This window comes from Hemiscyllium ocellatum, chromosome 1 (genome assembly GCF_020745735.1).
Source record: "Hemiscyllium ocellatum isolate sHemOce1 chromosome 1, sHemOce1.pat.X.cur, whole genome shotgun sequence".
In the NCBI taxonomy this organism is placed as follows: domain Eukaryota; kingdom Metazoa; phylum Chordata; class Chondrichthyes; order Orectolobiformes; family Hemiscylliidae; genus Hemiscyllium; species Hemiscyllium ocellatum.
Genome location: NC_083401.1, coordinates 9594615 through 9618710, shown reverse-complemented (window position 1 = coordinate 9618710; position 24096 = coordinate 9594615). Strand labels below are relative to the sequence as shown.

Below are 24096 nucleotides of genomic sequence, written 5' to 3'. Positions count from 1 at the left end.
GTAGGTGTGTGTTTGTATCTCTGATTGCGTGGGGTGTGAGTGTGTGTGTGGGTGTGTGTTTGTGTCTCTGATTGTGTGGGGTGTGAGTGGGTGTGTGTGTGGGTGTGTGTTTGTATCTGTGATTGTGTGGGGTGTGAGTGTGTGTATGTGTGTGTGTCGGTGTGTGTGTGTATCTCTGTGTGGGGGGTGTGTGTGTATATCTCTGTGTAGGGTGTGTGTGTGTGTGTGTGTCGGTGTGTGTGTATCTGTGTGTGTGTGTGGGTGTGGGTGTGTGTCGGTGTGTGTGTGTCTCTGTGTGGGGTATGTGTGTGTGTGTGAGTGTGTATGTGTGTGTGTTTGTATCTCTGATTGTGTGGTGTGTGTGTGTGGGTGTGTGTGTGTGGGTGTGTGTGTTTGTATCTCTGATTGTGTGTGGTGTGAGTACGTGTGTGTGTGTGTGAGTGTGCGTGTGTGTGTTTGTATCTCTGATTGTGTGGTGTGTGTGTGTGGGTGTTTGTATCTCTGATTGTGTGTGTGTGTGTGTGTGTGGGGTGTGTTTGTGTGTGTGTGTGTGTGCGTGTGTGTGTCGGTGTGTGTCGGTGTGTGTGTGTATCTCTATGTGGTGTGTGTGTGTGTGTGTGTATCACTGTGTGGGGTGTGTGTGTGTGTGGGTGTGGGTGTGTCGGTGTGTGTGTATCTCTGTGTGGGTTGTGTGTGTGTGGGGGGGGTGTGGGTGTGTGTGTGTCTGTGTGGGTGTGTGTGGGTGTGTGTGTATGAGTGTGTGTGTGTGAGTAGCTGTGTGTGTGTGTGTGAGTGTGTGTGTGTGTGAGTGTGAGTAGCTGTGTGTGCGCATGTGTGTCTGTGTGTGTGTGTGTGTGAGTGTGAATAGCTGTGTGTGTGTGTGAGTGTGTGTGTGAGTAGCTGTGTGTGTGTGTGTGTGTAGCTGTGTGTGTGTGTGTGTGAGTAGCTGTGTGTGTGTGTGGGTGTGTGTGTGTGTGTGAGTAGCTGTGTGTGTGTGTGAGTGTGTGTGTGAGTAGCTGTGTATGTGTGTGTGTGTGTGAGTAGCTGTGTGTGTGTGGGTGTGTGTGTCTGTGAGTAGCTGTGTGTGTGTGTGAGTGTGTATGTGTGAGTGTGTGTGTGATTAGCTGTGTGTGTGTGTGGGTGTGTGTGAGTGTGTGTGTGAGTAGCTGTGTGTGTGTGTGTGTGTGTGTGTGTGAGTGTGTGTGTGAGTAGCTGTGTGTGTGTATGTGTGTGTGTGTGAGTAGCTGTGTGTGTGTGTGTGAGTAGCTGTGTGTGTGTGAGTAGCTGTGTGTGTGAGTGAGTGTGTGTGTGAGTAGCTGTGTGTGCGCATGTGTGTCTGTGTGTGTGTGTGTGAGTGTGAATAGTTGTGTGTGTGTGTGTGAGTGTGTGTGTGAGTAGCTGTGTGTGTGTGTGTGTGTGTGTGTGTGTGAGTAGCTGTGTGTGTGTGTGTGAGTGTGTGTGAGTAGCTGTGTGTGTGTGTGGGTGTGTGTGTGTGTGAGTAGCTGTGTGTGTGTGAGTGTGTGTGTGTGTGAGTAGCTGTGTGTGTGTGTGAGTGTGTGTGTGAGTAGCTGTGTGTGTGTGAGTGTGTGTGTGAGTAGCTGTGTGTGTGTGGGTGTGTGTGTGTGTGAGTAGCTGTGTGTGTGTGTGTGAGTGTGTGTGTGATTAGCTGTGTGTGTGTGTGGGTGTGTGTGAGTGTGTGTGTGAGTAGCTGTGTGTGTGTATGTATGTGTGAGTAGCTGTGTGTGAGTGTGTGTGTGTGTGAGTAGCTGTGTGTGTGTGTGTGTGAGTAGCTGTGTGTGTGTATGTGTGTGTGTGAGTAGCTGTGTGTGTGTGAGTAGCTGTGTGTGAGTGTGTGTGTGTGTGAGTAGCTGTGTGTGTGTGTGTGTATGTGTGAGTAGCTGTGTGTGTGTGTGTGTGTGAGTAGCTGTGTGTGAGTGTGTGTGTGTGTGAGTAGCTGTGTGTGTGTGTGTGTGTGTGAGTAGCTGTGTGTGTGAGAGTAGCTGTGTGTGTGTGTGTGTGAGTAGCTGTGTGTGTGTGTGAGTGTGTGTGTGTGAGTAGCTGTGTGTGTGTGTGTGTGTGTGTGAGTAGCTGTGTGTGAGTGTGTGTGTGTGTGAGTAGCTGTGTGTGTGTGTGAGTAGCTGTGTGTGTGAGTAGCTGTGTGTGTGTGTGTGTGTGTGTGAGTAGCTGTGTGTGTGTGTGAGTGTGTGTGTGTGAGTAGCTGTGTGTGTGTGTGTGTGTGAGTAGCTGTGTGTGTGTGGGTGTGTGTGAGTGTGTGTGTGAGTAGCTGTGTGTGTGTGTGGGTGTGTGTGTGTGAGTGTGTGTGTGAGTAGCTGTGTGTGTGTATGTGTGTGTGTGTGAGTAGCTGTGTGTGTGTGTGAGTAGCTGTGTGTGTGTGAGTAGCTGTGTGTGTGTGTGTGTGTGAGTGTGAATAGTTGTGTGTGTGTGTGTGTGAGTGTGTGTGTGAGTAGCTGTGTGTGTGTGTGTGTGTGTGAGTAGCTGTGTGTGTGTGTGTGTGTGTGAGTGTGTGTGAGTAGCTGTGTGTGTGTGTGTGTGTGTGTGAGTAGCTGTGTGTGTGTGGGTGTGTGTGTGTGTGTGTGAGTAGCTGTGTGTGTGTGTGTGTGTGTGTGATTAGCTGTGTGTGTGTGTGGGTGTGTGTGAGTGTGTGTGTGAGTAGCTGTGTGTGTGTATGTGTGTGTGAGTAGCTGTGTGTGAGTGTGTGTGTGTGTGTGAGTAGCTGTGTGTGTGTGTGTGTGTGTGTGAGTAGCTGTGTGTGTGTATGTGGGTGTGTGTGAGTAGCTGTGTGTGTGTGAGTAGCTGTGTGTGAGTGTGTGTGTGAGTAGCTGTGTGTGTGTGTGTGTGTGAGTAGCTGTGTGTGTGTGAGTAGCTGTGTGTGTGTGTGTGAGTAGCTGTGTGTGTGTGTGTGAGTGTGTGTGTCAGTAGCTGTGTGTGTGTGTGTGTGTGAGTAGCTGTGTGTGTGTGTGTGTGTGTGTGTGTGTGAGTAGCTGTGTGTGAGTGTGTGTGTGTGAGTAGCTGTGTGTGTGTGAGTAGCTGTGTGTGTGTGTGTGTGTGTAGCTGTGTGTGTGTGAGTAGCTGTGTGTGTGTGTGTGAGTAGCTGTGTGTGTGTGTGTGTGTGTGTGTGTAGCTGTGTGTGTGTGAGTAGCTGTGTGTGAGTGTGTATGTGTGTGTGTGTGTGTAGCTGTGTGTGTGTGTGTGTGTGTGTGTGTGTGTGAGTGTGTGTGTGTGTGTGTGAGTGGGTGTGTGTGGGTGTGTGTGAGTAGCTGTGTGTGTGTGAGTGGGTGTGTGTGTGTGTGTGAGTGTGTGTGTGTGTGTGAGTAGCTGTGTGTGTGTGTGAGTGGGTGTGTGTGTGTGTGTGTGTGAGTAGCTGTGTGTGTGTGAGTGGGTGTGTGTGTGTGTGTGTGTGTGAGTGTGTGTGTGTGAGTAGCTGTGTGTGTGTGTGTGTGTGTGTGAGTGTGTGTGTGTGAGTGTGTGTGTGTGAGTGTGTGTGTGTGTGCGTGTGAGTAGCTGTGTGTGTGTGTGTGTGTGTGTGAGTGTGTGTGTGTGTGTGAGTGTGTGTGTGTGAGTGTGTGTGTGTGTGCGTGTGAGTAGCTGTGTGTGTGTGAGTGTGTGTGTGTGGGTGTGTGTGTGTGTGTGTGTGAGTAGCTGTGTGTGTGTGAGTGGGTGTGTGTGTGTGTGTGAGTGTGTGTGTGTGTGTGTGTGTGTGTGAGTAGCTGTGTGTGTGTGTGTGTGAGTGTGTGTGTGTGTGCGTGTGAGTAGCTGTGTGTGGGTGTGTGTGTGTGTGTGTGTGTGAGTGTGTGTGTGTGTGCTTGTGAGTAGCTGTGTGTGTGTGTGAGTGTGTGTGTGTGTGTGTGTGTGTGTGAGTGTGTGCGTGTGTGTGAGTAGCTGTGTGTGTGTGTGGGTGTGTGTGGGTGGTGTGTGTGTGTGCATGTGTGTGTGTGAGTGTGTGTGTGTGTGAGTGTGTGTGTGTGTGTGTGAGTAGCTGTGTGTGTGTGTGGGTGTGTGTGGGTGGTGTGTGTGTGTGTGTGGGTGTGTGTGGGTGGTGTGTGTGTGTGTGCGTGTGTGTGTGTGAGTGTGTGGGTGTGTGTGGGGGTGTGTGTGTGTGTGTGTGTGTGTGTGTGTGTGTGGGTGTGTGTCCCTGTGTTTCTGGATCACTCCTGCCCGGCCTCAGTCCCACGTATCCGGGTGTATCGGTGAGGAGTGAGCGCCTGTCAGTGCTGGGCCCGGTTGGAGGATCCCTGGTTTGGTGATGGGATGGTGAAGGAGGTGGATACCGGGATGTGATTCCCCCCTGTGTGTGGGATCCCACTGCTGGGAGAACCATTGACATTGGGCCTGGTCTGGTCATTGGGAATGTCACCATCCACTTCCTCAGAAAGACAGGGTGGGAAATGAGGATTTACCCCTTCCCTGCCCCCTCACCCACTCATACCCTTTGAGAATGATGGGAAAGTGCAAAACCCGAGATGGATTTGTGTTGGATAACAGTGTCAGAATTCCAAAGGTCAGGCTGATCGCTGACAGGCCGGATCAGCGGAGATCTCCTGGAGTGTTACACCAACCTGCAGGAAATCAATACATCACCTCTCCCTCTCACCACAGAATCCTCGAGGGTCAGACTGGCCGCCTGCTGTCCCTGGGTACCAGCCTGAAGGGGCTGAATGGCCGCCTGCTGTGTGGGTTGGTGAGGTCCCTGCTGCTTGACATCGCTCTGTGTCTCTCCTGCAGACCATCTCCTGCCAGATGCAGTCAGAGACCTGACCGGGAGGGCCGTGCGTGTTCAGGCGTGTATTTCCCACCGGGACGTGACCCAGCCGTGTGGCCTGGCCCTGGGAGGAGCCGCGAGGGTTCACCGCTGAGAGTTGTTCGACGATGAAGCTCCCAGGAGGATGCGGCCTCCTGTGCGTGTGTCTCCATCTCTACCTCAGTGTCAGTGAGAAGGTCTATCACAGCAGGGACCACTCAGACATGCAGGAGAGAGCGTGGACACGCGCCCGACCCGTCCTCAACACAAAGTCAGCACAGGTAGGTCACAGGAACACACGCAGGCTCACGGGGAGACACCGCTCAACACCACACACATACACACACACACACACACACACACACGCACACACACGCACACACACCCACACACAAACACAGACACATACACACATAGACACATACACAGACACACACACATACACACACAGACACACAACACACATATACACACACACACACACACAGACACACTCACACACTCACACACACGCACACACATACACACACATACACACACACACTCATACACACACATACACACACACAGACACATACGCATACACCCCACACACATACACACACAAACACACCCACACACACACACCAACACACACACACACTCACACACATACACACACACATACACACACAGATACACACACACTCACACACACACAGACACATACACATACACCCACACACACGTATACACAGACACATACACACATAGACCCACACACACATACACACACACCGACACAAACACATATACACACACACATACACACACGTACACACACACAGACACAGACACACACACATACACACACACACATATACACACTAACATATACACACACACATACACCTACCCACACACATAGTGACACCCACACACCCACACACATATAAGCACACACACACACACTCACACACCTAGACACACATACACACAGACACACACACACAGACAAACACACACACAGACACACACACATACACACACACACATACACACACACACACACACACACACACACAAAGACACACAAACACTCACACACACACCAACATGCATTCACACACACATACACTCACACACACATATACGCACACACCCACATGCATTCACACACACATACACATATATGCACACACACACATACACCCCCCCCACACACACACACATGCACTCACACAAACATGCATTCACACACACACACGCACACACGCACACGCACACACACACAGATACACACACACACACACTCACATATACACACACACAGACACATACACATAAACCCACACACACACATACACAGACACATACACATACACACACATATACACATACACACACATACACACACCCACACACATAGTGACACCCACACACATATACACACACACACGCACACACACACACACTCACACACCCAGACACACATACACACACACAGACAAACACACAGACACACAGACACACATACACACACCCAGACACATACACATACACACATACACACACACAGACAAACACACCCACACATACACACACACATATACACACACACACCCACTTCCCTCTGATGCCAGGACAGGGAGCAGGGAAGCCGGATGTTATTGGGGGCGTTGCCACTGGCCTGGCAGGAGACACTTCTCCGAAACGTTACACCTGACAGTGACAGTGAGCAAACCTGGAACTGAAGTTGCTGGAAAAGCTCAGTAGGTCGGGCAGCATCTGTGGAGGGAAATCAGTTAACGTTTCAGGTCGAGTAAGACCTGCTGAGAACGTCCCCTCTGATTTCCCTCCACTCTGACCTGCTGAGCGTTTCCAGCAATGCCTGCTTTTCTCTCTGATTTACAGCAGTCCTTTTGGGTGTTAAGCCTGGACCGAACATTGGCTGAGAGGCAGGAAACATCCAACAGGGACAATGGACATTCTTGTCTGAAATTGGTATTGGAAGGCGGGCAGCACGGTGGTTCAGTGGTGAGCACTGCGGCCTCACAGCGCCAGGGACCCGGGTTCGATTCCAGCCCCGGGCAACTGTCTCATTTGCACATTCTCCCCGTGTCTGTGTGGGTTTCCTCCCACAGTCCAAAGATGTGCCAGTCAGGATGGATTGGCCAGGCTAAATTGTCCCATAGTGTTAGATCAGAGGGAAATGGGTCAGGGTGGGTTACTCTTCAGAGGGGCAGTGTGGACTGGTTGGGCCGAAGGGTCTGTTTCCACACTGTAGGGAATCTTATTATTTGAGTTTATGCATTGGACAGTAAAGGCAAGAGCAGAGGGAGCTGGGTGTGTGGGTGTATCACAGTGAGGGAGCAGTGAGCAGACGGGGTTCACACCAGGAGAGGTGGCAGCGGAGGGACACCATCCGGCAGGGACAGGCAGGAGGAACACAGCAAGGCAGGCAGCACCAGGAGGGACAGGCAGGAGGAACACAGCAAGACAGGCAGCACCAGGAGGGACAGGCAGGAGGCTGGGAGAACACAGCAAGGCAGGCAGCATCAGGAGGGGCAGGCAGGAGGCTGGGGGAACACAGCAAGGCAGGCAGCATCAGGAGGGACAGGCAGGAGGCGGGGGGAACACAGCAAGCCAGGCACCACCAGGAGGGACAGGCAGGAGGCTGGGGGAACACAGCAAGGCAGGCAGCATCAGGAGGGACAGGCAGGAGGCTGGGGGAACACAGCAAGGCAGGCAGCACCAGGAGGGACAGGCAGGAGGCTGGGGGAACACAGCAAGGCAGGCAGCATCAGGAGGGACAGGCAGGAGGCTGGGGGAACACAGCAAGGCAGGCAGCATCAGGAGGGACAGGCAGGAGGCGGGGGGAACACAGCAAGGCAGGCAGCACCAGGAGGGACAGGCAGGAGGCTGGGGGAACACAGCAAGGCAGGCAGCATCAGGAGGGACAGGCAGGAGGCTGGAGGAACACAGCAAGGCAGGCAGCATCAGGAGGGACAGGCAGGAGGCTGGGGGAACACAGCAAGGCAGGCAGCATCAGGAGGGACAGGCAGGAGGCTGGGGGAACACAGCAAGGCAGGCAGCACCAGGAGGTACAGGCAGGAGGCGTGGGGGAACACAGCAAGGCAGGCAGCATCAGGAGGGACAGGCAGGAGGCTGGGGGAACACAGCAAGGCAGGCAGCAACAGGAGGGACAGGCAGGAGGCTGGGGGAACACAGCAAGGCAGGCAGCACCAGGAGGGACAGGCAGGAGGCTGGGGGAACACAGCAAGGCAGGCAGCATCAGGAGGGACAGGCAGGAGGCTGGAGGAACACAGCAAGGCAGGCAGCATCAGGAGGGACAGGCAGGAGGCTGGGGGAACACAGCAAGGCAGGCAGCACCAGGAGGGACAGGCAGGAGGCTGGGGGAACACAGCAAGGCAGGCAGCACCAGGAGGGACAGGCAGGAGGCTGGGGGAACACAGCAAGGCAGGCAGCACCAGGAGGGACAGGCAGGAGGCTGGGGGAACACAGCAAGGCAGGCAGCATCAGGAGGGACAGGCAGGAGGCTGGGAGAACACAAACCTGTAAAACCTCCAACGGGAAAATCTCTCAACATGTGTGGGAACATGGGAACAGGTGTAGGCTATTCTGCCCCTCCACTGGATTCCACCGTTCAGCGTGATGCTGTGACCTAACCCCAGGCCCCTGCCTTTGCCCCATGACCCTTATTCCTTGGTTTATCAAAAACCCGATCTGTCAGCTTTAACATTAAACACTGACCTAACACCCGCTGATGTTTGTGGTAGAGAGCTCCAAACCTCTCCCACCCTTTGTGTGTGGGAATGTTTCCTGGCATCGCTCCTGAATGCTAGAACATAGAATATTACGGTGCAGTACAGGCCCTTCAGCCCTCGATGTTGTGCTGACCCGTGGAACCAATCTGAAGCCCATAACCTACACTATTCCATTCTCGCCCATATACCTATCCGATGACCATTTAAATGCCCTTAAAGTTGGCGAGTCTACAACTGGTGCAGGCAATGCGTTCCACACCCCTACTACTCTCTGAGTAAAGAAACTACCTCTGATATCTGTCCTATATCTATCAGCCCTCCATTTGAAGCTATGGCCCCTCGTGCTATCCATCACCATCCGAGGAAAAAGGCTCTCCCTGTCCACCCTATCTAACCCTCTGATTATCTGTCTCTGTTAAGTCACGGAGAGAGGGATGGAGGGAGGGATGGAGGGAGAGGTGGAGGGAGGGGTGGAGGGAGGGATGGAGGGAGGGATCGAGAGAGGGATGGAGGGAGGGGTGGAAGGAGGGGTGGATGGAGGGATGGAGGAAGGGATGGAGGGAGAGGTGGAGGGAGGGATGGAGGGACGGATGGAGGGAAGGGTGGAGGGAGGAATTGAGGGAGGAATGGAGGGAGGGATGGAGGGAGAGGTGGAGGGAGGGGTGGAGGGAGAGGTGGAGGGAGGGATGGAGGAAGAGGTGGAGAGAGGAATGGAGGGAGGGATGGAGGGAGGGTTGGAGGGAGGGGTGGAGGAAGAGGTGGAGGGAGGAATGGAGGGAGGGATGGAGGGAGGGATGGAGGGAGGGGTGGAGGGAGAGGTGGAGGGAGGGATGGAGGGAGGGATGGAGGGAGGGTTGGAGGGAGGGGTGGAGGGAGAGGTGGAGGGAGGGATGGAGGGAGGGATGGAGGGGGTGGGGAGGTGGAGGGCATTGTGCAGGTTGTGCCCTGATGGGGGTAGGGGATTGTGGGTATGGTGACGATTCCCGAAGTGAGGAAGCCCCAGTCCCTTTCCCAGAGCTGCCCCGGGCCCAGGTGAGTGTGTCCCACTGAGAATGTGTCCATGTGATCTCCGTGTGATCACCGTGTGCTCTCCTTGTGATCTGTGTGTGATCTCCGTGTGCTCTCCGTGTGCTCTCCATGTGATCTCCGTGTAATCTCCGTTTGCTCTGTGTGTGATCCCTGTGTGATCTCCATGTGATCTCCATGTGCTCTCCGTGTGATCTCCATGTGATCTCCGTGTGATCTCCGTGTGCTCTCCGTATGGTCTCCGTGTGATCTCCATGTGATCTCTGTGTGATCTCCGTGTGATCTCCATGTGCTCGCCATGTGCTCTCCGTGTAATCTCCATGTGCTCTCCGTGAGATCTCCGTGTGATCTCCATGTGATCACCGTGTGCTCTCCGTGTGGTCTCCGTGTGGTATCCGTGTGATCTCCGTGTGATCTCCGTGTGCTCTCCGTGTGCTCTCCGTGTGATCTCCGTGTGCTCTCCGTGTGGTATCCGTGTGATCCCCGTGTGATCTCCGTGTGACATCTGTGTGATTTCCGTGTGCTCTCCGTGTGATCTCCGTGTTCTCCCCGTGTGCTCTCCGTGTGCTCTCCATGTAAACTCCGTATGGTCTCCGTGTGATCTCCGTGTGCTCTCCGTGTGGTCTCCGTGTGATCTCCATGTGATCTCCATGTGCTCTCCGTGTGATCCCCGTGTGATCTCCGTGTGATCTCCGTGTGACATCTGTGTGATTTCCGTGTGCTCTCCGTGTGATTTCCGTGTGATCTCCGTGTGCTTCCCGTGTGATCTCCATGTGACATCTGTGTGATCTCCGTGTTCTCCCCGTGTGCTCTCCGTGTGATCTCCGTGTGCTCTCCTTTCCCCAGGAATACCTGGATAAGTACGGCTGGACTGAGCCTGTCCCCTGGGAACAGCTGGCATACCAAGGGGTTTCCGTGCCCCTGGACGATGACCCCTCGCCGCTGGATATCTCTGGCCTGCTCTTGGAGGGACACTACAACCGGAGACACATCAAGCAGCAGGAACCATCCCAGCAGATGCTGGCCAAGTACAGCAGTGCCCTGCTCCGATTCCAGACTGCCAACAGTATCCCCGTCACTGGCATCCTGGACGATGCCACCAAGGAGGCGATGAACGTGCCCCGCTGCGGTGTTCCAGATCACAAAGCCCACGGCAATGACTCAGAGAGTGGGAATGGGACAGTGGTGGTGGGCTCGGCTGGGCTGGATAGTAACCTCAGCACCATCGCCAACGCGCCAACCTGGCCAGACACCTCCCATTACGGGGTCCACGCCAGGCAACTCCTGCCCAACCTCGGGGAATCCCAGCACAGCCCCACAGAGGACATCAGCTCTGAGCAACTGGACCAGCTCACCAGGTCAGGTCAACGCCCACTCAACCAAACAGCAACATCCGACCGGAATGGCACAGGGCAATCCTGGGAGAGCTCCGATCCGAATGGGGACCAAAGGCCCAGGTTGATGCGATGGCTGGTGGACAGCCTGAGGAGGAAGAGAGGGTCCCTGGACGTGTTGGACAATTCCTTACCCATCGTGGCCTTCAGCAAGACCACCCTCAAATGGCGGATTGTGGATGAGGGCTACAGTTCCCAGCTCACCATCGCAGACCAGAAAATGATCCTGAAGTTAGCCTTCCGCATGTGGAGTGAGGTCACTCCCCTCATCTTCGAGGAGGATCTGACCTCCCCCGCCTCCGAAATCGACATCAAACTGGGATTTGGAACAAGTGAGGAACCTTCCCTGGGTCTGACAAAACTAATCCTCCACACGGTAACCCAGCACGGGGTGAGAGACAGGGGAAAGCTCCCTCTACACTGTCACCCCATCAAACACTCCCAGGACAGGGACAGCATGGGGTGAGAGACAGGGGAAAGCTCCCTCTACACTGTCCCCATCAAACACACCCAGGACAGGGACAGCAGCAGGTTAGATACAGGGTAAAGCTCCCTCTACACTGTCCCCATCAAACACTCCCAGGACAGGGACAGCACGGGGTTAGATACAGGGTAAAGCTCCCTCTACACTGTCCCCATCAAACACTCCCAGGACAGGGACAGCACAGGGTTAGATACAGAGTAAAGCTCCCTCTACACTGTCCCCATCAAACACTCCCAGGGCAGGGACAGCACGGGGTTGGATACAGTGAAAAGCTCCCTCTACACTGTCCCCATCAAACACTCCCAGGGCAGGGACAGCACAGGGTTAGATACAGAGTAAAGCTCCCTCTACACTGTCCCCATCAAACACTCCCAGGACAGGGACAGCACGGGGTTAGCTACAGTGTAAAGCTCCCTCTACACTGTCCCCATCAAACACTCCCAGGGCAGGGACAGCACCAGGTTAGATACAGAGTAAAGCTCCCTCTACACTGTCCCTGGTGAGCGTGTCGGTGTGGGTACTGGGCCTCTGTGCAGTGTTTCATTCGGACTCTGTTGCTTTGCAGAGCGACACCTCGGCTGCTCGCAGGTTTTCGACGGGACAGGCCAGGAGTATGCCCACGCCTGGCGCCTGGGCGACGTGCACTTTGATGACGACGAGCATTTTGTCAGCCCCTCGAGCAGTGAGGGGATCAGTTTACTGACGGTGAGTTTGTGTTGTGTGTGAGCCTCTCCCTGGGCGCTGCGGCTTGGCTCTCTCAGGGCACCCTGAAGTGACTGATTGAGGTCCGGACTCTGTGTAAGGTGGGTTCCTGCTGGCTGAGGTTTTCAGGTCAGTCCCTATCCATTACGAGTACAGTGCAAACTTTAATCTTGACCCAGCCTCAGGACTAATTATGAACCTGGAGTCGACAGCAAGCCAGGACATCATTTGGTTTCCCTTGTCCAGGCTAGCTCAGAGACATCTAAACCATCCCGGATGATGGTCCAGACGCAATAGGGATGGGATTGCAGAGAGAGCTGTTGCCACTGGTCCATTGCCATGTCTTCCAGGAGATGCCTGGCGTTCGGAGGTGACCATCTGACCACTGACCATCGTTAGTTGTTGGAAAAACCCATCTGCTTCACTCACGCCTTCAAAGGGAAGGGAATGTGGCCTCCTCACCTGATCGGGCCTACATCTGACTCCAGGCCTACTGCGACGTGGTGGGCTCCGAAATAGCCTGAAGGGTCAGTCACTCAGTCCAAGGGCAGGCGTGATCCTCCAGCCTGACCATCAACACCTCCCCCCCCACCACACCCCCCCCACCCTCCCCCATCCTGCACAGGAAGGAGGCAAGCATCAGCAATGTACAGGGAGAGGGTTTCCAGATTTTCGGGAGGGTCAGGAATGTCTGGTTACCAGCAGCTGGAGGGTAAGAGTGAGGCCGGGGTGGGGTGGGTGGGGGGAGCTCTCCCTGAGGATGTAGAGAGCTCGGTGACTGTCGCCCCCCCCGCGTTTTCCCAACCCCGTTGCTCCCCCCCCACGCCCCCATGAGGCACTCCGTTAAATGGTGAGAACATTTCTCATTCACAAACGTACAGGTGGCTGTCCATGAGATTGGTCACGTGCTGGGTCTTCCACACATCAGGAGGCCGGGATCCATCATGCACCCCAACTACATCCCACAGGATTCCAAGGATCTGGAATTAGACTGGTACGACCGCAAAGCCATTCAACAGATCTACGGTGAGTGATCCAGGGATCCACTGTCAGCTCGGATCACCGAGGTCAGGAATGTGGTCACCAACCCACAGAGGGAGGGCGGGAGGGTGCGAGTGTGTGAGTAAGTATATGAGTGAGTGAGTGAGTGAGTGCGTGTGAGTGAAATACTAGATTAGATTAGATTACTTACAGTGTGGAAACAGGCCCTTCGGCCCAACAAGTCCACACCGACCCGCTGAAGCCCAACCCACCCATACCCCTACATTTACCCCTTACCTAACACTACGGGCAATTTAGCATGGCCAATTCACCTGGCCCGCACATCTTTGGACTGTGGGAGGAAACCGGAGCACCCGGAGGAAACCCACGCAGACACGGGGAGAATGTGCAAACTCCACACAGTCAGTCGCCTGAGTCGGGAATTGAACCCGGGTCTCTGGCGCTGTGAGGCAGCAGTGCTAACCACTGTGCCATCGTGCCGTCCACTAAGTATATGAGTGAGTGAGTATATGTGTGAGTATATGAGTGAGTGAGTGTGGGTGAGTGTGTGAGTGAGTGAGTGTGTGAGTGAGTGTGTGTGTGTGTGTGAGTATATGAGTGAGTGAGTGTGTGTGTGTGAGTGAGTGAGTGAGTGTGAGTGAGTGAGTGAGTGTGTGAGTGAGTGAGAGAATGTGTGAGTGTGAGTATATGAATGAGTGAGTGTGAGTATATGAGTGAGTGAGTGTGAGTGTGTAAGTGAGTGAGAGTGTGAGTGAGTGAGTATAAGAATGAGTGAGTGAGTATATGAGTGAGTGTGTGAGTGAGTATTTGAGTGAGTGAGTGAGTATATGGGTGAGTGAGTGTGTGAGTGAGTGAGTGAATGTGTGAGTGAGTATATGAGGGAGTGTATGAGTGAGTGAGTGTGTGAGTGAATGAGTATATGCGTGAATGTATGAGTGAGTGAGTATATGAGTGAGTGAGTATATGGGTGAGTGAGTGAGTATATGAGGGAGTGTATGAGTGAGTGAGTATAAGAGTGAGTGAGTATATGGGTGAGTGAGTGTGAGTGAGTCAGCGTGTGAGTGAGTATGTGAGTGAGTGAGTATTTGAGTGAGTGAATGCCAGAGTGAGTGAGTATTTGAGTGAGTGTGTGAGTGAGTGAGTGTGTGAGCGAGTGTGAGTGAGTGAATATATGAATGAGTGAGTATACGTGTGAGTGAGAGAGTGAGTATATGAGTGAGTGAGTGAGAATATGAGTGAGTGAATATATGAGTAAGTGAGTGTGTGTGTGAGTGAGTATATGAGTGAGTGAGTGTGCGAGTGAGTGTGTGAGTGAATGTGTGAGTATATGAGTGAGTGAGTATATGAGTGAGTGTGTGAGTGAGTATTTGAGTGAATGGGTGAGTGCGTAAGTGTGTGAGTGAGTGTATGAATAAGTGAGTGAGTGTGAGAGTGAGTATTTGAGTGAGTGAGTGAGTATATGAGTGAGTGAGCGAGTGTGTGAGTGAGTGAGTATATGAGTGAGTGTGTGAGTGAGTGAGTATATGAGCATGTGTGTGAGTGTGTGCATGAGTGTGTGTGTGTGTGAGTGAGTGAGTGAGTATATGAGTGTGTGTGTGACTGTGTGTATGTGTGAGTGAGTGTGTGTGAGTAAGTGAGTGTGTGAGTGAATGTGTGAGTGAGGGAATATATGAGTGAGTGTGTGAGTGAGTGTGTGTGTATGTGTGAGTGAGTGTGTGTGAGTGAGTGAGTAAGTGAGTGAATGAGTGTGTGTGTGAGTGAGTGAGTATATGAGTGAGTGTGAGTGCGTGAGTAAGTGAGTATATGAGTGAGTGTGTGAGTGAGTGTGTGAGTGAGAGAGTGAGTATATGAGTGAGTGTGTGAGTGAGTGTGAGTGAGTGAGTATATGAGTGAGTGAGTGAGTGTGTGTGTGTGTATGTGTGAGTGAGTGTGTGTGAGTGAGTGTGAGTGTGTGAGTGAGTGTGTGTGAGTATATGAGTGTGTGTGTGAAAGAGTGAGTATATGAGTGAGTGTGTGAGTGAGTGTGTGAGTGAGAGAGTGAGTATATGAGTGAGTGTGTGAGTGTGTAAGTGAGCGAGTGAGTGAGTGAGTGTGCGAGCGAGTGCATGAGTGAGTGAGTGCATGAGTGAGTGTGTGTATGTATGTGTGAGTGAGTGTGTGTGTGTAAGTGAGTGAGTGTGAGTGAGTGTGAGTATATGAGTGTGTGTGTGAGTGAAAGAGTGAGTATATGAGTGAGTGTGTAAGTGAGTGTGTGAGTGTGGCTTGCTGTGTTCCCCCAGCCTCCTGCCTGTCCCTCCTGGTGCTGCCTGCCTTGCTGTGTTCCCCCAGCCTCCTGCCTGTCCCTCCTGGTGCTGCCTGCCTTGCTGTGTTCCCCCAGCCTCCTGCCTGTCCCTCCTGGTGCTGCCTGCCTTGCTGTGTTCCCCCAGCCTCCTGCCTGTCCCTCCTGGTGCTGCCTGCCTTGCTGTGTTCCCCCAGCCTCCTGCCTGTCCCTCCTGGTGCTGCCTGCCTTGCTGTGTTCCCCCAGCCTCCTGCCTGTCCCTCCTGGTGCTGCCTGCCTTGCTGTGTTCCCCCAGCCTCCTGCCTGTCCCTCCTGGTGCTGCCTGCCTTGCTGTGTTCCCCCAGCCTCCTGCCTGTCCCTCCTGGTGCTGCCTGCCTTGCTGTGTTCCCCCAGCCTCCTGCCTGTCCCTCCTGGTGCTGCCTGCCTTGCTGTGTTCCCCCAGCCTCCTGCCTGTCCCTCCTGGTGCTGCCTGCCTTGCTGTGTTCCTCCAGCCTCCTGCCTGTCCTAGGTTCCTAGTTAATAAATTAGCGAGTTACTCGATGGGTTTTCTGCGGAGCTGAGTGCCGCGGGGGTCTGGTAATGACCATTATGATCTGGTATCCCAGTCATTCACGGTGGAATTTACCATTGCCCTATGACCATAAAGTATAGGAGCAGAATCAGGCCATTCGGCCCATCGATCGAGGCTGATATGTTTCTCAACCCCATTCTCCTTTGACCCCTTACCTCGATCTAAGGAAGGACGTGCTGGTATTGGAGGGAGTTCCAGAGTCGGGTCTCAGGAATGATCGGGGTGGGGGTGAGGGAGTTGTCACCTGAGGAGTGGATGTGGGGCTGTGGGTCTGTCCTCGATAGGGTTTAGGAGGATGAGGGGAAGGTCTAACTGAAGCCTACAGAAGGCCTGGATGGAGTGACAGGGAGAAGCTGTTCCCACTGGTAACAGAGACCGGGACCCGAGGGCACAGCCTCAGGGTGAGGGGACGATCCTTTCGAACGGAGATGAGGAGGAATTTCTTCAGCCAGAGGGTGGGGTATCCATGGAACCCATTGCCACAGCGGGCTGGGGAGGGTAAGTCATTGACAGAGATAGATAGGGTCCTGATGAGTAAGGAGGTCAAGGGTGACTGGGAGAAGGCAGGAGGTCGGGGTTGAGAATTTAATCAGCCATGATCTGATGGTGGAGCAGAGCCAATGGGCTGAATGGCCTATTCTGCTGCTGTACCCGATGGTTGGATAATCATTGCGTATTGGCTCATTCTCCAGCTCTGAGGTGAAGGATCTGCTGGTGTTCCCTGTCTCTCTCCTCAGGGGTCTGTGAAGGCAGCTTCAACACTGTGTTCGACTGGGTGCGCAGAGAGGAGAACGAGTTCGGGGAGGTCACCTACCGTTTCAACACCTACTTCCTGCGGCACGGCTGGTACTGGATGTACGAGAACCGCTTCAACAGGACGCGGTACGGAGACCCCATCCCCCTGGTGGTGGGCTGGAGGGGTCTCCCTCCCTCTGACATCGACGGCTTCGTTCACATCTGGACCTGGAACAAGGATGTCACCCTCTTCTTCAAAGGTGAGGCCATTCGGTCCACTGGCGTGATAGCTCTGCCAGGATGCTGCCTGGGCTGGAGAGTCTCTGTGATGGAGAGGGATTGGACAGACTCAGTCGTTTACAGTCTGGCTTAGAGTGGTGCTGGGATCACTCAGCAGGGCTAGCAGTACCTGAGGAGAGACATAACTGTTAACGTTTCTGGTTCAGTGACCCTTCTACAACACCATACTTTCTCAAGCTATATTTAATTCTGAGGAAGTTGGGAGGCAGGGGTGGGGGAAAGCAATAGAGAGAGATGGAGCCCAGAGAGAGAGAGAGAAAGAGAGAGAAACAGTTGGACAGACAAAGGAGGGGGTCAAGGTCAGTCTAGGGGAGATGAATGGCTGCTCATGGGGACAGTAATGGCTGACAATTGGTTGTGTGTACATCAGTCCCTGTGCAGACAAAGCCCGGGTGTAGCAGCGTGGGAGAATTGTTGAACTCGATATGAAGACCCTCAGGGCCGGAGCGTTCCCAAGTGGAAAATGAGGTGTTGGTCTTCCATCTTGCGCTGAGACTCACTGGAATACCGCAGCAAACCTGAGACAGGGATGTGGGCCAGGGGAACTGGGAACAAGGGGGTCTTGTTTATGGTGGGCAGAACTGAAGTGTCCCCCAGTCTGCACTGCCTCTCCCCAGCGTGGAGGAGACCACACTGTGAGCAGCGAATACAGCCGGCTCGATTGTGTGAAGTGCAACTTCCACCCTGCTCTAACCTTCACCAGGTCCATCCCTGATTCCACCATCCCTTCCTCCACATCTCTGTTTCTATTTCTGGGGTTAGACTGACCACCGATATCTACCGGAAACACACTGACCCCCCACAGTAACCTTACCCACACTGACCCCCACAGTTACCTTACCCACACTGACCCCCACAGTAACCTTACCCACACTGACCCCCCCACAGTAACCTTACCCACACTGACCCCCCCCACAGTAACCTTACCCACACTCTCCCCCACAGTAACCTTACCCACACTGACCCCCCACAGTAACCTTACCCACACTGACCCCCCACAGTGACCTTACCCACACTGACCCCCACAGTAACCTTACCCACACTGACCCCCCACAGTAACCTTACCCACACTGACCCCCACAGTAACCTTACCCACACTCTCCCCCACAGTAACCTTACCCACACTGACCCCCACAGTAACCTTACCCACACTGACCCCCCCACAGTAACCTTACCCACACTGACCCCCACAGTTACCTTACCCACACTGACCCCCACAGTTACCTTACCCACACTGAACCCCACAGTAACCTTACCCACACTGACCCCCCACAGTAACCTTACCCACACTGACCCCCACAGTAACCTTACCCACACTGACCCCCCACAGTTACCTTACCCACACTGACCCCCCACAGTAACCTTACCCACACTGACCCCCACAGTTACCTTACCCACACTGACCCCCCACAGTAACCTTACCCACACTGACCCCACACAGTAACCTTACCCACACTGACCCCCACAGTAACCTTACCCACACTGACCCCCCACAGTAACCGTACCCACACTGTCCCCCACAGTAACCTTACCCACACTGACCCCCACAGTTACCTTACCCACACTGACCCCACACAGTAACCTTACCCACCCTGACCCCCACAGTAACCTTACCCACACTGCCCCCCCACAGTAACCTTACCCACACTGTCCCCCACAGTAACCTTACCCACACTGACCCCACACAGTAACCTTACCCACACTGACCCCCACAGTAACCTTACCCACACTGCCCCCCCACAGTAACCTTACCCACACTGCCCCCACAGTAACCTTACCCACACTGACCCCCCACAGTAACCTTACCCACACTGACCCCCCACAGTAACCTTACCCACACTGACCCCCCCATAGTTACCTTACCCACACTGACCCCCACAGTAACCTTACCCACACTGACCCCCCACAGTAACCTTACCCACACTGACCCCCACAGTAACCTTACCCACACTGACCCCCCCACAGTAACCTTACCCACACTGACCCCCACAGTAACCTTACCCACACTCACCCTCACAGTAACCTTACCCACACTGACTCACACAGTAACCTTACCCACACTGACCCCCACAGTAACCTTACCCACATTGACCCCTCACAGTAACCTTACCCACACTGACCCCCCACAGTAACCTTACCCACATTGACCCCCCACAGTAACCTTACCCACACTGACCCCCCACAGTAACCTTACCCACACTGACTCACACAGTTACCTTACCCACACTGACCCCCACAGTAACTTTACCCACACTCACCCTCACAGTAACCTTACCCACACTGACCCCCCACAGTAACCTTACCCACACTGACCCCCACAGTAACCTTACCCATACTGACCCCCACAGTAACCTTACCCACACTGACCCACACAGTAACCTTACCCACACTGACCCCCCACAGTAACCTTACCCACACTGACCCCCACAGGAACCGTACCCACACTGACCCCCACAGTTACCTTACCCACACTGACCCCCCACAGTAACCTTACCCACACTGACCCCCCACAGTAACCTTACCCACACTGACCCCCCCATAGTTACCTTACCCACACTGACCCCCACAGTAACCTTACCCACACTGACCCCCCACAGTAACCTTACCCACACTGACCCCCACAGTAACCTTACCCACACTGACCCCCCCACAGTAACCTTACCCACACTGACCCCCACAGTAACCTTACCCACACTCACCCTCACAGTAACCTTACCCACACTGACTCACACAGTAACCTTACCCACACTGACCCCCACAGTAACCTTACCCACATTGACCCCTCACAGTAACCTTACCCACACTGACCCCCCACAGTAACCTTACCCACATTGACCCCCCACAGTAACCTTACCCACACTGACTCACACAGTTACCTTACCCACACTGACCCCCACAGTAACTTTACCCACACTCACCCTCACAGTAACCTTACCCACACTGACCCCCCACAGTAACCTTACCCACACTGACCCCCACAGTAACCTTACCCATACTGACCCCCACAGTAACCTTACCCACACTGACCCACACAGTAACCTTACCCACACTGACCCCCCACAGTAACCTTACCCACACTGACCCCCACAGGAACCGTACCCACACTGACCCCCACAGTTACCTTACCCACACTGACCCCCACAGTTACCTGGGCTCTACACCCTCACACCCTCCTGTCAGGACTCTATTCTATTCTCCCAGTTCCTCTGGCTGTGTTCCGGTGAGGCCAACTTCAACAAGGGAGCCTCAAAATTGTCCATCTACTTCCTCAACTGATGAGTCCCCCACACCATGACAGGGCCCTCAGCTGGGTCTAACCCATCTCCCACACTTGTGCCCTCACCCCTCTCTTCTCTCCCACAACAGCAATAGGGTTCCCCTTGTCCTTACCTACCCTCCCACCAGCATCCACATCCAGAGGATCATCAGCCACCATTTCCCCACCTCCAGCAAGATGCCACCACCAGACACATCTCTCTTATCTGCCTTCCACAGGGATAATTCCCACTGGGACACCCTGGTCCACTCCACCTTCACTCCCAACACCTCACCCCCACAGCCCCTCGGCACCTTCCCCTGCAACCGCTGGAGGTGTAACACCTGCCCATTTACCTCCCCCCTCCACTGTATCCAAGGGCTCACACACCCTCCAAGTGAGGCAGCACTTTACCGGCACCTCACACAATCTCGTCTACTGCATCCGCTGCTCACAATCTGGTCTCCTCTACACAGGAGAAGTGACATGTGGTCCGGGTGGGGAGGGTGGGGAGGGTGGGTGGGGGCTGCTTCACAGAACTCCTATGTTCTGCTCGTTCAACACTCCACCCCGTTCCCTGGCCAACATCTCTGCCCCAGGCTTGCTGCAGTGCTCCAGTGAAGCTCAGCACAAGGTGGAAGAACTGCACCTCATTTTCCACTTGGAGACCCTCCAGGCTCAATAACAAGTTCAATAACTTTAGGGCCTGAATCCCTTCTCCCATGTCCCTACCCCTCACACACACCAGGCCCTGTTACCACATGGTCGGCTATTCCACATTACCCATTGGTAGCTTCTAATGGTCCCCATGAGCAGCCATTCAGTCTCCCAGGCCGACTGTTACACTCCTTTATCTGTCCAGTTGTTCTCTCTCTCTCTCTTTGGGCTCCCTGTCTATCTATTCTTTACTCTTTACTCCACCTCCACCACCCCCGACCCCGGCTTCAGCATCTATCCCAACCAGCTACAAGTAACTCTGAGGAAGGGTCACTGACCCGCGATGATATCTCTGTTTCTCTCTCCACAGAAGCTGCCAGACAGACATCTGGATGGGTATAGGAATAGGAAGGGTTTAAGAAGGCCAGGGGAGACTAGATTGGGTTGGGATATCTGGTCAGCATGGACGAGTTGAACCGAAGGGTCTGTTTCCGTGCTGTATATCTCTGTGACTCTATGACCTGCTGAGTTTCTCTGTCTCCATTATGAACCGTTGTGTTGGGGTGTGACAGACCCTGCCATGATGTCCCGTCCTGTCTTCACTAACAATTCGGGGCTCTAAGGAAGGAGGCTGATGGGGGTTCTCTGGTTCTATACACAGGCACCATGTACTGGCAGTACGACAATGACAATGACCGAGTCTACACGGAGGACCCTCAGGGGAACCGTTACCCTCGCGCCATCTCTCATGGCTTCCCAGGGATCGATGGCCCCGTTGACACCACCTACTTCGACAAAAGGGATCACTGTGTCTATTTCTTCAAAGGCTTCAATGTGAGTCTCAGTCACCTCAGCCTCACTCGCCTTAATCTCCCTCTGCTCCACCGCCCACCCTCGCCTTCACTCAATGCACCACTTCCCAAATTGGGTCCCAGTTTGGCGACAATACCCACTTAACATCCACACAGCATCTCCCAGGACAGAGATAGCATGGGGTTAGGGACCCTCTACCCCATAGAGCCCTTTCGTTTTCCCCATAACTGATTCCCCAATTGATCACGAAGCTGTATCAGCCGTAAATATACACAAGGACTCTGTCTCCCCACACCCCGCTCATTCATCTCAACTCCAGGGAGGGGAGTCCTGACCTGTTTAACCTTTGCAGATAGGGACAGTCCCTCCATACCAGGGATCACCCTAACCACCCCTCTCTGCCTTGCCTCCAATGAAATAATATCATTTCCCTCAATAAGGGGACCCAAACTGCCCCCAGGACTCCAGGCTACTGTTACACTCCATTTCCTTTCAAATATCAAAGCAAACATTGCGTCTCGCTTCCCAATTCAACATTGCTAGCTTTGTGTGATCCATGTCCAAGGTTTCCTACAGCCCTCTGTTCTGCAGCTTTCTGCAGTCTGTCACCATTTCAATAATATTCAGCTCCTCTATTCCTCCTGCCAAAGTTGATAGCCTCCCATTTCCCACAGAATATTCCCTCTGCCCACTCACTGAACCTGTCTATATCCCTGCGCAGACTCTGTTACTGCCTCACCACTTGCCTTCCCACTTAGTGTAGTGTCATCCACAAAGTTGGCCACAGCACATACACTGTCCTCATCCAAGTCATTAATAAATATTGGGAATAATTCTGGCCTCAGCACTGATCCCTCTAATACTCCACTAGTTACAGCTGCCATCCAGAAACTGACCCCTTTTCTCAGTTCTGTTGGCCAACCCTCTATCTGTACAAATGTACTGCCTCCAACACCATCAGCTTTTATCTTAGTAAGTAGCAGAATATGTGATATGTTAACAAATGCCTTTGAAAAATCCAGATATATTTCCCAATCCTTCCCCTTTATCTATCTTGTGTGTTACTTCCTCAAATATTCTTGAACATTTGTCAGAAGGATTTCCCCTTTGTACAGATTCTGTTTAACACTATTTTGTATCTTCAAATGCTCCATTATTACAGCTTTTATAATAGACACCAACATATTCCCAAAACCACACATTAATATAGGCCCAATCACACACATTAACATGACCATTACCACACACCAATATATCCCCAATAACACACATTAACATATCCCCAATACCATACACCAATATATCCCCAATACCACACACCAATATATCCCCAATACCACACATTAATATATCCCCAATACCACACACCAATATATCCCCAATAACACACATTAATATATCCCCAAAGCTACACACCAATATATCCCCATAACACACATTAATATATCCCCATAACATACCAATATATCCCCAATAACACACACCAATATATCCTCAATACCACACACCAATATATCCCCAATATAACATATTATTACATCCCCAATACCACACACCAATATATCCCCAATACCACACATTAATATAGCCCCAATATCATACATTAATATATCCCCAATACCACACATCAATATATCCCCAATCCCACACATTAATATATCCCCAAAACCACACACCAATATATCCCCATAACACACATTAATATATCCCCAATCACACATGAACATGACCATTACCATACATTAATATATTCCCATTACAGACATTAATATAACACGAAAAGGACACACCAATATATCCCCAATACCACACACCAATATATCCCCAATAACTCACATTAATATATCCCCAATAACATAAACGAATATATCCCCATAACACACATTAATATATTCCCAATACCACACACCAAAATATCCCAATTCCCACACACCAATATATCCCCAATACCACACACCAATATATCCACAATACCACACATTAAAATATCCCCAAAACCACACACCAATATATCCCCATAACGCACATTAATATATCCCCAATATCACACACCAATATATCTCCAATACCACACATTAATATATTCCCAATAATACATTAATATATCCCCAATACCACACACCAATATATCCCCATAATACACATTAATATATCCCGAATAACACACAGTAATATATCCCCAATAACACACATTAATATATCCCCAATACCACACACCAATATATTCACAATACCACACATCAATATACCTCCAACACCATACAACAATATATCCACATAACACAAATTAATGTATCCCCAATTCCACACACCAATATACCCCCAGAACACACATTAATATATCCCAATACC

The 24096-nt window shown here is 52.6% G+C and overlaps 1 protein-coding gene across 1 annotated transcript in view; it reads left to right on the top strand.

Annotated features, from left to right (window-relative positions):
- Positions 1–4931: 4931 nt before the first annotated feature.
- The window catches only part of LOC132817517 (matrix metalloproteinase-21-like), a 74686-nt gene continuing 55521 nt past the window's right edge, over positions 4932–24096 (top strand). Inside the window, exons 1-6 of the mRNA XM_060828003.1 lie at positions 4932–5040; positions 10399–11278; positions 11996–12135; positions 13014–13158; positions 16721–16978; positions 21593–21765. Of these exons, the coding sequence (XP_060683986.1) occupies positions 4984–5040; positions 10399–11278; positions 11996–12135; positions 13014–13158; positions 16721–16978; positions 21593–21765 (1653 nt within the window). The 5' untranslated portion in view covers positions 4932–4983. The remainder of the gene's footprint in view (positions 5041–10398; positions 11279–11995; positions 12136–13013; positions 13159–16720; positions 16979–21592; positions 21766–24096) is intronic.